The sequence below is a fragment of the Oenanthe melanoleuca genome, chromosome 11 (genome assembly GCF_029582105.1).
Source record: "Oenanthe melanoleuca isolate GR-GAL-2019-014 chromosome 11, OMel1.0, whole genome shotgun sequence".
NCBI classification, from domain to species: Eukaryota; Metazoa; Chordata; class Aves; order Passeriformes; family Muscicapidae; genus Oenanthe; species Oenanthe melanoleuca.
The window spans coordinates 2,306,593-2,323,863 of NC_079345.1; the positions used below are offsets into that span (position 1 = coordinate 2,306,593).

The window sequence follows — 17,271 nt, forward strand, 5'->3', positions numbered from 1 at the left end:
GGCTCCTCTTTCCCTTCCACTCAGAAATTTGGGAAGGATTTTAAGGTGAGGTAATCTGGTGGGAACTGAAAATTCCCTTAGGTGATAAATTATTCTCTGGGGTGCTGAGAAGGAGGAGGGTGGCAATCCCAGGCTGCTGATGGCTGGAATTCTGCTTTTCCCTGCCCTTTGCACACCTCCTGCCTCTGGCAGCCTGGTGGCACCGACCTGGGTGAGGAACATGGAGCAGCCAGGGGTTTGTGCCTGGAAAATTGGTGTCTTGGAGCAAATGCTGGAGTTTGTACTGCTGGGATAAGGGAGTTGCTGTCCTTCCCAAAAGGCTGTGGAACCCCAGGGAGGCCAGGAGAGAAACCTGAGCCTTGCCATGATCCCAGATCCTAATTTCACCCTCCCCTTCCCAGCAGCAGCCACTCTCTGCTCCCTTTCCCTCCAGAGCAGCAGCAGGACCCTCCAGAGCAGCCTGCAGGTGAGCTGAGCATGCCAGGGCTCTGCTTGCTCCCCTCCTGGTGTGTTTCCCTTCCTCCTGCTCTTGGAGGGGCCCAGATCTCACCACCCTCCCTGGGAATTTCGGGTGTTTATTTGCAGGTAGCCTTGGAGACCGAGCAACCACCCGAATCCTGATCCTGGGGAGAGAAAATCCATGGGGAGTGGAATGAGCAAGGTACAGGGGGACAGTGGGATGGTGGCCAGCATGTCCTCTTCTTCTGCAGCCCATGGATGCTCTTCCCAGATCCCTAAATACAACCATCTGCACATTCCCTTTTCCCACACCCCTTTGGAATGCCAAGCACTTCAAGAGAATTAAGAAAACAAACAGGGATTTATTTAAATCCAAGGTTTAGATCCGAGGTGAAGAGCTCAGTGTCTGCAGGTGTCAGAAAAGTGACAGCTGGCATTCAGTGCTCATCCCTGGGGTGACAAAACCTTGGCATTTTCATCCTCAGGGATAACAGGGGTTCCTGCACACCCCCTTTCCACCCTCGGGGTGTACCCCAGCAATGGGGGAGGTGTGGTTTCAATGCTGCTTTTTCCTCCAGGGCTGGAGGAGGGGATCAATTCCTGCTGGTGTCCTTAAATAACCACTTGGAATGTGAGTCCTCCAGTTTAAAATTAGACTCTGGGACAAAAACAGAGAGATCAGATCAGGGCAGCCTCCCTCTGCATGGCTCTGATGTGGTTTAACACCAGGTTTAACTCCCTGTGAGCTCAGCCTGACAGGCAAAGTGGCTTTTACAGCCCCACAGTGCCACCAAACCCTTCTGGGGAGCCCAGGCTGTTGTTGCCAAGGGCTGCGTTGGTGCAGACACTTTTGTAGGGTCCAGTTTTGGATTCCATGAGATGCAGGGCTCTGCATTCCCCTTCACAGTCTGTGCTGTGCTGAATCCAGGTGTCTGCACCAAGGAATGGGCTGGGGCTCAGCTGGATGTCACCCAGTGCTGTTGAAAACCCCAAAACTCCTCCAAGCAGGGCTCTTCTGCCAGATGGGCAGCAGATAATCAGCTCTGTCTTTCTGTGCCTCTGGAAATGCCCTGGTGGGTTCTTAACACCCCTGAAACACCTGAGCTGTCCCTTTTCTCCTTCATAACCCTGCAGCAACAAGTTGGAGACCAAATTTGCAGCCCTGACATCTCTTTAACTGCAATAAATATAAATCCTGCTATAAATAGTGTCCATCCATCCCCAGCTGGCAGATGCAACCTTTGAAACTCCAGAGGATCTCATCCAAACTCCTCCCATTTCTGAGCTGAATTTTTCTGAGCTCTGCTCTCCTGAGGGCTTTGGGTTCAGCCTTTCCTGGTTGTTTTTTAAGATGATCCATGGATTTGGGTGCTTGGTTTGGCATGGCCTGGGTAGTTTTGTGCCAGGTGTCCTGGTCCTGCTGGAACCAGACCTGGAGCTCATGCCCACCACATCAGATGTACCTTGTTCCTGGTGCCATCTGAATTCCCTCTCCTTTTTGTCACCTCCCAGATTGTCACCGGCCTCTACCTCGGCAATATTCGTGGTAAGTGTTCTCCCTGCCCCTCCATGGTGCTGTGGGATCCTTGGGGCAGCTGGCAGGGTTGGAGAATTCCTCTCCTTGGCAGCTCCATGTGCTTCCAGCTGGGAATCTCAGCATCTTCCAGAGCTCCAGAGCTGCCCCAAATCCCCATCCCAACTGCCAGTGATCCCAGTCTAGCCCAGGACAGGGATGTCCACTGGGAGCTGTGCTCAGCAGCCAGGCTGGAACACCAGGAAATTCATGGCATGTCTGGAAACCTCCTCAGCAGCAGGGACACAACAGCCTTTTCTGAGTTATCAGGGTGATTTCTGATTTTGGGGGTGGCTTTAGGAGGGTTTTGCTTGGCAGGAGGTGTCCAGTCTCCTTCCCTGCACCATGTGGGATGAGGGGCAGCAGGAAGGGCTGGAATGGGGTCAGGGGTGGGGGGGAATGGTGTGTGCCAGCAGGGCAGGTAATTCCCACGTGGCTCCCGTTTCCAGACTCTGAGGACCACGAGAACCTGCTGAGGAAGGGGGTGACCCACATCCTGTCCATCCACAACCGTGCCAAGCCCGTGCTGGAGGTGCGTGGGGGGGCCTGGGGACCACCGGGGCAGCAGGAGCTGGGAAGGGACACCCAGGAGCTTCTCCTGGCCTGGGGAGGAGCAATGCTGGATTTACACCGATTTGCACCGATTTGCACCCATTTACACAGATTTGCACCAGGCAATGCTGCCCCAATGCGCTCAGCGCTGGATTTGGGGAGGGGGCAGCGGGATGTTCGGGGCATCACTCGGTGGTTTTTGGGGGGCAGAGGTGCAGGACCGAGCCCGGCGGGTGCCCGGTGCTGCCGGGGGGTCCCCACGAGAGGGCGGCGGCGCCCCGCGGATGGAGCCCCGGCAGGGAGGGGACACCGCGGGACCGGGCGCTGCCCGCCCCGTGTCCCCGCTCCTCCGGCCTCGCTGATCCCCCAGCGCTGCGGGATCCCCCGCGGGGAAACTGAGGCAGCGGGAGCCGTCCTGGGATGATGGCAGAGGTGTCGGACTCGCTCACAAATCCCGCCCGGATGGTTCCGTGCGCCGGGAGCAGCTGCAGGTTCGGCTGCCGGGATGTGCGAGGAGTGAGGGGCACGGCCGTGGGGTGCTGGATACCTGATGGGGGCAGAGACACATCCCAGTGTCCCAACCTGGCCTTGGACACTTCAGGGATCCAGGAGCAGCCACAGCTTCGCCAGGCAATATCCCATCCAATCTTCTCTTCCCAACATCCCATCCCTCCCTGCCCTCTGGCAGTGAGAAGCCATTCTCTGTGTCCTGTCCCTCTGTCCCTTGTCCCCAGTCCCTCTCCAGCTCTCTTGCAGCCCCTTTGGGCACTGGAAGGGGCTCTGAGCTCTCCCAGCCTGGCTCCAGAGCAGAGGGGCTCCAGCCTTTGGAGCATTTCCCTGGCTCCTCTGGACTCTCTCCTGCAGCTCCACATCCTTGTCTGGGGGTGCTTCACCCCGATGTTGGGATGCTGCAGGAAGGGAATGGGGCCACCAGGACCCCTCTTCCTTTTTGGGGTCACTGTGGGGAGGGAACCCCAACAAAAGCCCAGCAGGAGCCTTTCCCCTGCTGAGGCGTTGAGTAACGGCAGTGGGACAGACCACAGGGAAGGACAAACGGACAGACCACAGGGAAGGACAAATGGACAGAGCCACAGGGAGGACAAACTGCTTGGGGCTGGGGTTGGGGCAGCAGCCAGGGCTGGTGAGCGCAGGGCTGGGCCAGATGAGGAGTAAAGCACACGGAGAGCTTACAATGGAGATTAGAGTGCATGGAGCACTTACAACAGGGAGCAAAGCTCACCGAGAGCTTACAATGGGGAGTAAAGCACATGGAGTACTTACAATGGGGAACAAAGCACATGGAGCACTTACAATGGGGAGTAAAGCACCCAGAGCGCTTACAACGGGGAGTAAAGCGCATGGAGCACTTACCACAGGGAGCAGAGTGTGCGGAGCGCTTACAACAGGGAGCAAAGCACACGGAGCGCTTTCAATAGGGAGCAAAGCACATGGAGCACTTACGAGGGGGAACAGAGTGCACAGAGCGCTTACAGCACAGAGCAAAGCACACGGATCGCTTACAACAGGGAGCAGAGCGCATGGGGCACTTCCAACATGGAGCAAAGCGCACAGAGCACTTCCAACACAGAGCAAAGTGTGTGGAGCACTTCCAACGTGGAGCAAAGTGCACAGAGCCCTTCCAGTGGAGAGCAGAGTGTGCGGAGGCCTTCCACCATGGAGCAAAGCACACAAGAGCGCTTACAACATGGAGCAAAGCGCACGGAACGCTTACAATGAGGAGCAGAGTGCATGGAGGACTTAAAATGAGGAGCAAAGCATATGGAGTGCTTCCAACACGGAGCAAAGCGCAAGGAGCGTTTTCAATAGGGAGCAAGTGCACAGAGTGCTTACAATGAGGAGTAAAGCGTACAGAGTGCTTACAGTGGGGAGCAAGCGCACATAGAGTGCTTACAACAAGGAGCAAAGCGCATGGAGTGTTTAGAACGTGGAGCAAAGCACACGGAGTGCTTACAACAAGGAGCAAAGCACATGGAGCGCTTAGAATGGGGACCAGAGCATGCGGAGTGCATCCAACGGGGGGCAAAGCACACGGAGCACTTCTAACACAGGGCAAAGCACATGGAGATCTTACAACGGGGAGCAGAGTGCACGGAGTGCTTCCAATGGGGAGCAAAGTGCATGGAGCACTTACAACATGGAGCAAAGCACACAGAGCACTTCAAATGAGGAGCAAAGCGTGCAGAGTGCTTACAACGGGGAGCAAAGCACATGGAGCACTTACAACGGAGAGCAGAGTGCACGGAATGCTGACAATGGAGAGCAAAGCACACAGAGCACTTCCAACATGGAGCAAAGAGGACAGAGCGCTTACAACGGGGAGCAAAGCACACGGAGTGCTTACAACAAGGAGCAAAGAGGACAGAGTGCTTACAACGGGGAGCAAAGCACACGGAGTGCTTACAACAAGGAGCAAAGAGGACAGAGTGCTTACAACGGGGAGCAAAGCACACGGAGTGCTTACAACAAGGAGCAAAGAGGACAGAGTGCTTACAACGGGGAGCAAAGCACACGGAGTGCTTACAACAAGGAGCAAAGCACATGGAGTGTTTAGAACGTGGAGCAAAGCACACAGAGAGCTTACAACAGGGAGCAGAGCGCACGGAGCGCTGGCAATGGGGAAAAAAGTGCATGGAGCACTTACAACACGGAGCAAAGCACACGGAGCTCTTCCAACACAGAGCAAGCACACGGAGCACTTACACCACGGAGCAAAGCTGCTCAAAGGGGAAGTGGAAAGGCACGGGGGGGGGGTTGAGCAATGTGTCAATCACGGCCCCGAGCCGCTGACCGCAAACCCCGGCAGCGCTCCCACGCGCGGCCCCGAGGCGGGGACACCCGAGGTGGGGACACCCGGCGTGGGGACACCCGGCCCAGAGATGGGGACACCCGAGGCGGGGACACCCGAGGTGGGGACACCCGAGGCGGGGACACCCGAGGTGGGGACACCCGGCCCAGAGATGGGGACACCCGAGGTGGGGACACCCAGCCCCGTGGGGAGCTGCTGGATTGTGGAAACAGTATGGGGGTTCTTTCTTGACCCCCAGGTGCTCTATGGCACCAAACTCCGGAGCTCTACAAGGCTTTTACATTGAGCTTTTAGTCCTAGTTTGCTTTTAGGCTTTTAGTTAATTGGGTAATTTTAATAAGCAAAGCAGCTAATAATTAAAAAGGTTATTTATTGCAAAGCACATCTTGTTACAAAGCACATCAGTCTCAGCAGGCAATAGCAAAATCATGGCAAAGCAACAGCAATAAGCAAATGGCAAGAAGCAAGTGGCTAAAAGCAACAACTCTCTGATTATATATATATATATATATACTGTTATATAGCATTTTTCTAACAAGCTAAGATGCAAGCTTAGACTGTCACTTACCTATTAGAATCTTGGTTTCTTAGCACACCAGGTTACGTGTAATACCACGGATAGAATCTATCTTGTTCTATTTAAGAAATGTAAGCAATGTTTGTACTATAACTCTATTTTGTCTAAGTCCTGTCCACAACAGTGGGCTTGGAGCCTCTAGTGAAGATATCAGTATTTTTGCAACCTTTAATAGAACACTCTCTGCTGCTGTGGTATCTGAGGCCTTTTACTTACTAAGAACTCTGCAGCTCCTACTGAACCTTTCTGACTTCTACTTAATGTGTAAATGGCTTCATATATTTTAAATCATCTAAAGGCTTTAACTCAATTTCTGCACCTTGATTCCTCCTCAAGGGATTCAAAGACTCCCCTAACTCACTGGCTCCAACACGGGATGAATCTGGGGCTGGGAGGTGTGAGTTGGGGTTTGGGGTGAGTTGAGGTTGTTTTGGCTTCTCCATGGTGGATTTGATGGTGTGGTGGCTCTTCCCAGTGTGGGGAGATGATGGGATGGCACCAGGAATGGTGCTGTGGGTGATGCCTGGAGAGCCTGTCCATGCTCATCCTTCCAATGTGGGTCATTCCAGCATGGAATTATCCCTGTGCCCATCCTGCTCTGCCCTTTCCTTCTTTAAATATTCCACTTTTTCCAGCCTCCTGGTCCAGGGGGTTGGGCTGCCTGAGCCAGGAGGGACTTGATGGAGATGGGGCAATCCCTGGTGCTCTGGCTGATTTCCCCCCTGTTTTGCTAAGAAAGGATTAAAAAAAAAAAAAACCCAAACCCAACCCCTAGCTAAAAAGGATATAAATTTAGCTCTGAACAGGGAGGATCGAGGAAGAGATGTTTTAAGGAAAGTAATCTGACCTAGGCCAGCAGGCAGCAGATGATTTATGGGGTATTAAAAGGACAGGGAGGAAATAACTCATTGATGAGAGTGGCTTTGTCAGTGCACATCTTCCTGGTGGAGTCTGGGGCTCCCTGGCTCTGCTTTGGAGGCTCCTGAATATTTTAGTTGTCCCCACAGCCTGTTCTGTCCTGTGGGATTGAGAGGAAATCTCTGGGTGGGATGGATGCACCCTCCATTGCAGTGGAGCAAACCCCAAAGTGGTTTTCAGCTTTCTTCTCCCCTCGAGGTCAACTGAGAAAGGAAAAAAAAAGAGAGAGAGAAATGAAGGATTTTGTGATTCTTGGAGGTATTTCATTACTATTTTATTCTGAATTGCAGGACATGACCTATCTGTGCATCTCAGCCTCGGATTCATCCAGTGAAAACCTGTAAGTGATTTCCCATCCTTTTTCCTGTTGGTCAATAAAAGCTCAGGTTCTGTGGCTTAGTCCATCCATGCTGTGAAATTTCACATAATCCTTGAGCTTCCCAGAAGCTGGAGTTCATTTTCATGTGGTAAATAGCATTTTAGGGCTTAATATCTATTTTAATGTGTATTTGCAGTCAGGAAATGTAATTTTTCTTCAAGTTTCAGAATTATTCCACTGGGCAGGATTGAAAATTGGAATTTTAGATGATTTATGTCAGTATTCCAGGCTTTTTTTTTAGGGAGAAATTTATTAAAATACAATTTTTTCCACCATAAATTTATTAAAATACAAATTTTTTTCCACCATAAATTTATTAAAATACAATTTTTTCCACCATAAATTTATTAAAATACCACTTTTTTTTTCACCATATAAAGCACAGATGCTCATAAATCTTGGAATGCTCTTTTGGAGATGAAGCTGCTGAGGGGAGCTGGGAGAAATTCCCAGGATTTTATGGGATGCTGCTGCTTTGGGTGAGGAACACCCATAAATCCTCCATTTGCACCAGCAAATTGGCAAATCCACGGGATTTTTCTCTCCAATCAAACCCTAAAAAAGCATCAAAACTCAATTTCCAAGGTGGGGGTGCTGTTTTTTTCCAGCATCCTTGGGAGCAGCCGTGCCTGGGGGTGGAATTCTGCTTGCTCATGCTCCCACTGAGCGGAAAGAGAAGCTTTACAAGAAAACCCTGCCTCAGCAAGAAATGGGATTTTTTGTTGCTATTTTTTCCCCCTCCCTTCGCTCATTTCTTTGCTTTTCGTGTTTACGAAAGGGAAAAAAAAAAAAAAAAAAAAAAAAAAAGAGAGAGAGAGGAAAAAAAAAATAAGATAAGGCTGGCTGCAGGAAGGAAGAGTTATTCAAGAAACTATTTTCTGCTTGTCAGTTTATGCCTTGGATTTCACAATGCTGGTGAACTTTGTGTCCTGCTTGTGACTCTCAGCACTGCAGTTCCACTCCCTGATCCCACGCTCTGAGGCTGGAAAAGCACAGGCAGAGCTTTCCCTGGGGCAAAAACACCCGTGGAGTGGGTGAGGATGGATGGGGGAGCCAAATTCCTTTGGGGATGGGCTGGGGCAGGGATGCAGGCTGCACGAGCATCGTGTCTCTGCCAGCAGAGAACGTTCCTGCTGGTCCTGCTGAAGGGCAGGACTGGGAGCTGCAGCGTTTGGGGCTGTGGGGACAGCACCTGCAGGACCTGGGGGATGGTTCTGCTCTCTGAAGATCAGCAGGACAAGCAGGGAAATCCCCTGGGACAAACTTAGGGCGGGGAAAATCCTCCCAAATGGTGATGCTCCATTTGCTGGTGCATCCTTGGGCTGACATCTCTTTCCAGGAATGAGAGGCTCAGTATTTTTAGCATCAGAGACTCCCTCATTTCTCCTCCTGCTCCTGCTCAGCAGAACCTTCTGAATAAATTAATCTTTGGCTCCTTTGGAGGAACCTCCTCCTATTCCTGAATAAATTCATCTTTGGCTCCTTAGGAGGAACCTCCTCCTATTCCTGAATAAATTAATCTTTGGCTCCTTAGGAGGTGCTGAGCCCAGCACTCCCAGGGCAGGGTGAAGAGCACCCTTTTCCCTGGGCTAGCAAGGGATGGAGGAGATTCTGGAGAGCTCCCAGAGCTCCTTGGCAAGGGACACAGTGGGAATAACTGTGGGAGGTCATGCCTTGGCTTCTGAGAAATCAGGAAGGCTGCGTGGGCTCCCGCCCACCCCATCACGAGGAGCAGAGGAAGTCCAGCCCAGAGCAGAGGTGCTGCCAAAGGGATCCTCTGCTCCTCCTGGGTGGACCAGCAGCACAAGTGACCAGATTCAGGTTTTCTGCCTCAAAACTGCCCCAGGGCTCAGTGTGGTTGGGGAGGTGGGCAGGTTTTGTTGGAAGGAGAGGAAACCTGTGGGATCTCAGCAGCACAACAGCTCCTGAATCCCATCCAGGGGCAACAGGAGGGATGTGTCTCACCAGAGCCTGCCACGAACACCCAGCTCTGTCCACTCAGTGCACATGGAATTGTTATCCTGTTTCCAGGTCTCCACAGTGAGCCCTGGCTCCCACCTGCCCTGTTTTGCTGTGAAATGCTCTGGTTTTGGGGAATGTGCTCCCTCTGCTTTGCCAGCAGCTCCTGGTTGTGCTTTTGGGAATGCAGGCAGCAATCCACGGACATGAGCTGTGCACACCTCTGTGTGCCTTCCTGTGGTGGGGCCAAAATGTCTCCTCCTCCCTTTCCCTCTTTCCCTTTCCTCCCTTTCCCTTTCTCTTTCTCTCCCTTTCTTCTTCCCTGCTGGCACCTCTCTATATCTTCTCCCTTTGCCTTTTCCCCTTTCCCTTTCTCCCTTTCTTTCTCTTTTTCCCTTTTCCCTTTTCCTTTTTCCGTTTCCCTTTTTCCCTTTCCCTCCCTCCCTCCCTCCCTCCCTCCCTCCCTCCCTCCCTCCCTCCCTCCCTCCCTCCCTCCCTCCCTCCCTCCCTCCCTCCCTCCCTCCCTCCCTTTCTCTCTCCCTTTCTCCTTCCCTGCTGGCATCTCTCCTCTCTCCCTAGGAGGGAGGCAGGTGTTTTTGGCAGGATAACTGGGAGAGTTTGTGTCCCTGTCCCTGCAGGGCTGAGCTGGTTTGTCTGATGCCACCCCCCTCGCTCCTTGATCCCTCAGGAAGCAGGAAACCCCTGGGATGTCTCCCAGGTTAATTCCTTCCCCTGGCACAGGAAGGATCTCTGCTCCCAGGGTGGTGGAGAACCCTTGGGAGTGACCCTGCTGCTGTTTTTGGGTGTCCTGGTGCCCGGCAGGGACGGCCAGCCCTTCCCCTCAGCTCTGCTCTCTCCCTGCAGGCTGCAGCATTTCAAGGAGTGCATCCAGTTCATCCACGAGTGCCGGCTGGGCGGGGGAGGCTGCCTGGTGCACTGGTGAGAGCTGCTCACACCCCACCGTCCTCTGGGAGCTGGGATGGGCTCCCAAAAAGTGTCCCTGGTGCTGAACATCACTGGGGAGGGGCAGGAAGGAGAGGAGGGGGCACAGAGCAGCAAGGAGAGCCATGGGAAGGTTTCAGCTTTGGATCCATCCTTATTTTTGGGAAGCTAAATAATAATTCTCACCTTTTGGAGATTTTCTGTCCTTCCCCATGTGAGAGCTCTTTGCCTTGGGCTGGAATGAGCAACCCTCATCCAAATATCAAGGAATTGATGCCAACCTCCCTCTGCAAAAACTGAATCAGAACTCACCTGAAAACCCCACATTTCCAAAATCCAGGTGCTCATTTAGGAGCAAGCTTTGCTTTTGAGAAAGGGTGGGATGAAAGAAGGGGGAGAGAAGGAGGAAAAATTATTTTGGGAAAGATTTCATCACTTTCAAGGAGCATTCCCAGGGATGGGTGGTCCTTGCACTGACCACCTGAGCATCCAAAATGTGTGACAGGCTTGAGGGTGAGGGTTAACCCCTCCCAGCCCGTTCCTGCTCACACCCCAGCGAGGGAATGGAGAGTGATTCCTGCGGGATTCCTGCGGGATTCTCCTCCCCCTGACGCGTTTCCTGGCGTTTCCCAGCCTGGCCGGGGTGTCCCGCAGCAGCACCATCCTGGTGGCATACCTGATGACAGTGACAGAGCTGGGCTGGCAGAGCTGCCTGGCTGCCACCAGGGCTGCCCGCTCCTACGCCAGCCCCAACTCGGGATTCCAGCAGCAGCTGCAGCAGTACGAGAGGACCCTGCTCCAGGAGGTGAGATCCCCTTGGGCAGATTTCAGAGGGGTTGTCGAGAATGCAAAGCTCCTTTGCATGCAGCTGTTCGCCCCAGTTAAATTTTGGGAATGTCATTTATCACCTGAGGATTTGGGGGTTTGCATGCAAGAACAGGAAATTTAAAAAAGAAGCAGCGCATTGGTATTATATGAAAGCACTTTAAAAAAACTTTTAAAACCCCCTCAACTTGAAAACCCTCAACTTGAAAACCCTCAACTTTAAAACCCTCAACTTGAAAACCCTGAGCTTGTTTTCTTGAGTTGGGACACAGCATGAGGGATGGGAGAGCAGTTTGTTCCTTGGGAACCTCAGGAAGGAGCTGGGCCAGTTCCCAGGAATGCAGCAGGGAGAGGGAGGAAGGCTCTTGTGAGGAGTTTTGGGATTTCTGGGCACGCTGGGATCTGCTCTCAGGGTGGAGAAATCTCCAGTTTCCTCCCCAAAAGGAGGTGGAGCAGCAGGTTTTGGGGGAGCAGAAGCTCAGGCTGGGTGAGTTCCCACCCCGTGCAGGGGAGGGAGGATGGAGCAGAGCCCAGCTGGATTCCAGCAGCAGAAATCAGAGCTGCACTTGTGACCTGGAAAAGCCTTGGAAAGCAGAGGGAAAGGCCTTGAAAGGCAAAGGGAAAGACCTGAGAAAATGAAGGAAAAGACTTTTAAAACACAGCTCCCACCTGGCTCTCAGCTGCCTCCAGCCTCCTGCTCTGCACTGTGCTCCTCACCCATCCCTGGGCTCCCAAACTTCCCAGGGGACACAGACTGCAAGGAAAGGGTAACCCTGGCCAAGGTGTGAGCAAGGGATGTCACAGCTCGTGTCACCCTCAGCTGGGTGCCATCCCTGGAGGCAGAGCCCCCACCCACTGCAGCTGTGGCAAACAGCCCCGTGGTCCCTCTGGCCTGCAGAGCCCTTGGAGGGGATTCCTCTCCTCTTGGAGGGGATGAGCAGGGACAGCATGTGACACTGGCCCCAAGGCCAGCCCCAAGTTCCCTTCCCTGGGTGCTGTCACATGAGGGATGTGGCTCTGCCCCGTTATCACCAGCTTGCACAAACGCCCCTGGAGGAGGGTGGAAAATGCTCCAAGAGATTACAAAACACCCTCAGTGCTGGAGATTCCCTCTGGGGCTTCCCCTGGCTGGGCCAGCTCTCCCCAGCCCTTCCCAGGCTCTGGCCATGGCTCAGCACAGCCCCTGGTGGGGGGTTTGTTGTGCCCTCCCTCCATCCCAGTTATTCCTCCTGCTCCCAAAATCCAGCCTGGGCTCAGTGGACACCACAATTTCCTCCCTTTCCCTTTGAAGCTGCTTTTTTCCATCACCTCACAGCTTTGCCTGTGGCTTTGCAACCCTTTCCCTGAAACACCCAAGGCACAGCCAAGTGTGGAGGTGCTTGGTTGCATTTTTCTATCCGTGGGATTTAGCAAGAGCTGCCTTTTCCTTGAAACTCCCACTCGTGTTCCCTGTGATGTCAGCACTGGGCAGGGAATGGCCCTAGGGGGTGGAAAGCCTCAACCCTTGGTGGTTAAAACCTGTGAGGAACAAGTTGGACCTCCTGGGGCTGTGGTGCCTCAGTTTCCTTCATCTCAGGGAGCTCAGATGGGAGGAAGGAGTGGGGAAGATGCTCCAGCCTCGCTGCTGTGGTTTCCAGCTGGCAAATGGGGCTCCTCTGGGCTGGAGGGATAAAGAAGGATGGAAGGGACCAAGAGCAGCAGCAGGGTGATGGGTAAGGTCAGAAAAGGAAGTCAGTGGGCAGGGATGGGCATTCTGGTGGCAGACCTGTCCCCTGTGGCCAGGCTGCCTTTTTCCCCCTGCTGCCATCCCAGGTGGGCTGGGTGCTCCTGGCAATTCCTGGCAGCTCCCCCATCTCCCACCCTCTCCTTCCCTCCTCCCTGGGTGCTGGGAGCCAGCTCCCAGCCTGGGTGGTGCCTGCCAGGCAGTGCTGCCCATGCAGCTCCATCTCTCTGGATGGTTTTTGGAAGGGATGTTCCACCCATGAGATCCTGGCATGGATCTTGCCCCAAATCCTGCCCCAAACCCTCTGGGTCTCACTTCCCAGGGGCTGTTTCCTAGCAGGGAATACAGGCCACACTCCCTGGACAGGGATCTCCCTGCTTGCAGGTGGCAATTGTCTGACAGCCCTGGGGAGTCCTGCTGTGGGAGAGAGTGGATTTGGGAAATCCAGACATTCCCAGTGGAAATCCCCCCTGCCCCAGCTGATTTTCTCTGGCTGCAGGAGAGGGAGATACCATCAGGCTCAGTCTAAAATTTTTTCCCTTGTGGCTCATCACTGGCAGCACAATGCTGAGCTGCCTGTCCTGAATCCCAAACTTTTTCTGGGAACTCGGTGCCTCCTGCCCATTCAGGAGGTGAAATCCACAGTGAGAGCACCTCACTCTGGGGGTGCCAAAGCTCATGGGAGCTGCTTCCCTCTGCCCCTGGATCCCCTGGCTGCATCCCATCCCTGCCCAGGCTCCAATGCTCAGTCCCTCTCTGTACCCTCACACCCTCCATCCTTTCCTCCAGGTGTTTGGTGTTGCTGGCTGTGCTCCTGCCACTCATCCCAGTAATTCCTTGCTGGAGCAGCTGGTTCCCAGCTCCTCAGGGAGTTGTGGCTGTTCCCTGTGAGCCCTGGGCAGCTGCAGTGGTGAATCCTGGCAGAGCTGCCCCTTCCTGCCCACGCCCCTGGCTGCTGCAATTTGGGGCTGTCTGGCTGTTTCCTCATCCCAGCACTAACGGGAACAGTTCCTCTGGATCATCCCTTGCTCCCAGGCCTCAGCCTGCTGCCAGCTGGCCCCTGGCCACCAGGATGCTCCTGCCTCCAGAATAATCAGGATAAGTGGGAGGAGAGGCTCCTCACACGCTCCCGGTGCTGAGTGAGGTGCTCTGACTAAAACCTGCCCCACCTTGCTGGACCAACTTGGCTGTGCTGCTTGTGGGGAAAAAAAAAACACCAAAAACCACTTTGGGAAGCATTCCTTACGGGAATTCAGGCACATGAGGAACAGCAGCAGCTTCTTGGCAAGGAGAAATAAATAAAGCTGCTGTCCCAGCTGCAGCCAGGGACTGTGCTGGGCTGGGGATGTGGGAGTGCTGGGATGGAGGGATCCTCTGCATCTGTGGTGTGCTGAGTGTGAGCTCTGTGGGACTGGGACCTTCCTGCATGCTGGATGTGCCTGGGGATGCAGCAGGAATTGCTCTGCTCGCTGCTTTCCACCAGAGCTGTCGCAGCCCTGCTGTCTCTCAGCTCTTCAGGTCACCCTGACAAGTTTTTCTGGATTTTCCTGGCAGTACCGTGCATGGATCCTCCGGGATTATGGCAGGAACCCCTTCCAGGACCAGGAGGAGCTGCAGAGCCTGCTGGGCCAGCAGCAGCTGGGGAGCAGGGATTGCTCCTGGCTCAGCTCCCCAGCTCCCACCTCCCCTCCTCCCTGCCAGGCAGGTGGCACCGCTGGTGGCAGCAGATGGATGAGCAGATAAGCAGCCAGGCTGCTCCCAGGCAGGCCCTGGGGCTTGGAAAACTCCGTTTGCCCTTTGCCAAGCACCTCCAGGGATTCATGCCTAGGGCAGCAATCTGCCAGCACCAGGGTTGGAGAGGGGGGACAGGACTCACAGACCCCCTGTCAGCTGCCAGCTCCATGAATGGGTGACAGCATCCTGCTCTGTCCCATTCCCCATTCCCAATTACAGCCACTTTTCCACCCTCAGAGCTGCAGCCAGCCCTGTCCCCTCTCCTCATGACAATACCTGGGCTGGCAGGGATCACAAAATGTGATGCAGGCCTTGGAAATGCAAGGTGGGATGAGATGGAGAGAGGCCACCTTGTCCTCTGCTTCCCTGAGGAAGGAGGGATGAATTTGGGATGTGGAGGTGCTGCTGAGCCCTGGCTGGCACCCAGGGGGATGGGGAGAGGGGCTGGAGGTGGTTTGGGGCTGCCCCTTGCTGTGCATGGAGCTTCCCAGGGCAGCCTGTCCTTGGCAGGTGAATATCTGGCATTTTCCTTATCCCAGCCCCAGGGAGGGGGGAAATCCAGCACTGGAGCCAGAGTGGGTCTGGGTTTTCCCTGAGCCCCATCTGAATGTCCTTGCTTGCCAAAGAAGCCAAAAGCTTGGTTGGATTTACTCAACCATGGACCAGTTTAACTCTGTCTCTCTCCAAAAGCTTTTTAATACCTAAAACCCATCCAGTTTTTCATCCCAAACTTGGATTGTGTTTTTCCAGAGCTTTCTTTGGCAGGAATCCCCCTCATCTGGTCCCATCCCATGGATTCAGCCCTTCTACGTGGAAACCTTCAACCTTTCTGTGGCATCTCAGCCTTTGACTATAAATACTGTTTGTCCACTCAAAAATGTCTGTTCTGCAATTCCTTCTAAGAAAAAAGGGATTAAAAACATTTCTAGGAATTCTCTTGATGACGATTTCTGGGTACTCATGGTGTGACAGCACCAGGGGTGACTTGCTCAGCTTTGAATAAAGAAGAGAGTGATTAAAATCATGAGGGTGCCTGGACTTGATTTGTGGTATTCCTGGTGGGAATGACTGAAATGACTGCCCTGCTTCCCATTTTCTTGATGAGAACCACCAGCCAAACGAAAAGTTTTAAATATTCCATGATGTATAGAATTTCAGGGGAGAAAAAATGCTGATTTTCCCCATTTTTTTTTTTAGATGGAGAAGAGGGATCCCTGTGGCTGTTGTTCCACATGGAAGTAATGGGAAAGCAATTAATGAGGTCGAGGCTGTTGATGGAGTGGGCTGAGCAAATGGATCAATATTGGATTTAAAGCCTCTGATTTCATTTCAGGAAGCAGAAAAATGGAACTTGCACTCAGGAAGAGAAAAGAGAAGAAAGTGGGAGTTAATAGGAAGTAATTTGAGATGGGTGATAAGCAGAGATTAGATTTGCAGGAGGTGTGATAACCTCCACAGCTCTGCCCCTCCTGGGGATCAAACATTCCCCAGGGAACCACAGCACCAAACAAAACCTGGGAAAACCCTCAGATTTGGGGAACCACAGGGAGCAGCAGCACCCTCCATACATCACAGCCATAACTGTGCCTGAAAAGCTCCTCCTAACCCAGATCTCCCTGGATTTGAGGGGTAGCTGGGTGAATCAATCAATCAATCAATCAATCTATCTATCTATCTGTCTATCTATCTATCTATCTATCAATCTATCTATCTATCTATATCTATATATATCTATATATCTATATATCTATATATATCTATATATCTATCTATATATCTATATATCTATATATCTATATATCTATATATCTATATATCTATATATCTATATCTATTTCCAGTGGGACTTGAGGAGGATTTAGGAATTCTGGGAGCTGGGAAGCAAACCCTGAACAGGTAAAACTGAGCTGATTTCCACTTTTTGGGCATTGCCAAGAGCAGCTCACGCTTGGCTGCTCAGCTCTGCTGTTCCACATCAGTTTTCCCAAAATTCTGGTGCCTCTGGCATGGGGAAAAGCTACTCTGCTGAAGTGTGGCTGAGCTTCCCAGGGTGCTGCTAACACGGGGAAATTATTCCCAAAACATTCCTGGAGTGCTCATCTTCCCTTCCCAGCAGCAAACAGGGCACCTCCCAGCCTATTCCAAACCTGAAATCCCATTTTAGAAGGTAAATTTTTTTTTATCCTCACCTCAGGGAATTTGGATTTACCTTTCCAGGCTGCCTATGAAGCTGCAGAGCCAAAATGAAGCTGGGAGTGATGAAGTCATCTCACTCCATTGCAGTGAATCTCCAGGTCTTTGGTCTCCAAAGGGGATGGAGAGTTTGGTTGTGTGCAAACCCTTTAAAATATCACAGGTTTTTCAGAATTTTAATAAAATAAAGAGTTTTTTTTAGAGGAGGGTCTCTATCTAGCAGGGGGAGGTAATGATGCAAAGCCCCTGCAAAGCTTAAAATCGTATTTTTGGTCAAAAAAGAGAATTAATGCTCCTGGCTGTATCTGAGTGCAGAAGATGTTTTTGGCTCACCCCAAACCTCCTGGGGGGATCCAATGAGGATCAGTGGGGTGTTTAAAAACAAGGACCATTCCTGCCATTCTTTATTAGAAATGACAGGCAAGGCTGTGCACCTCAGAGCGTTATTTTTATTAAACCATCTGTGCAGCTCCATACATTTCCCATTTCTCTGTATTACCCACATGGGAGTAATTATGGTTTTCTTCCAAGAAATGTGTGTGTAATCTGGTAATCCCAAAAAAAAACCCCTCTGAAGTCAGGCTGCAGATGGTCCTTTATGCTCTGGTGG

At 52.5% G+C, this 17,271-nt stretch overlaps 2 protein-coding genes across 2 annotated transcripts in view; both read left to right on the forward strand.

Annotated features, from left to right (window-relative positions):
- IRF8 (interferon regulatory factor 8) overlaps positions 1-17,271 on the forward strand; it is a 68,154-nt gene that overhangs the window by 40,852 nt on the left and 10,031 nt on the right. The gene's annotated exons all lie outside the window — the stretch shown is intronic.
- Positions 392-15,427, forward strand: LOC130257963 (dual specificity protein phosphatase 22-A-like). The gene is made up of 8 exons (XM_056500963.1): positions 392-466; positions 586-661; positions 1,972-2,005; positions 2,482-2,564; positions 7,197-7,246; positions 10,109-10,183; positions 10,820-10,991; positions 14,289-15,427. Exons 2-8 carry the CDS (start codon positions 641-643, stop codon positions 14,475-14,477), a joined length of 624 nt encoding a protein of 207 aa, XP_056356938.1. The 5' UTR covers positions 392-466; positions 586-640; the 3' UTR covers positions 14,478-15,427.

Excerpts from the sequence above, each read along its gene's own strand:
- LOC130257963 (XM_056500963.1), top strand. The coding sequence starts at position 641 with ATGGGGAGTGGAATGAGCAAG. Across the intron at positions 7,247-10,108 it reads GATTCATCCAGTGAAAACCT|GCTGCAGCATTTCAAGGAGT; the intron begins GTAAGTGATTTC and ends CTCTCCCTGCAG. Across the intron at positions 10,992-14,288 it reads AGAGGACCCTGCTCCAGGAG|TACCGTGCATGGATCCTCCG; the intron begins GTGAGATCCCCT and ends TTTTCCTGGCAG.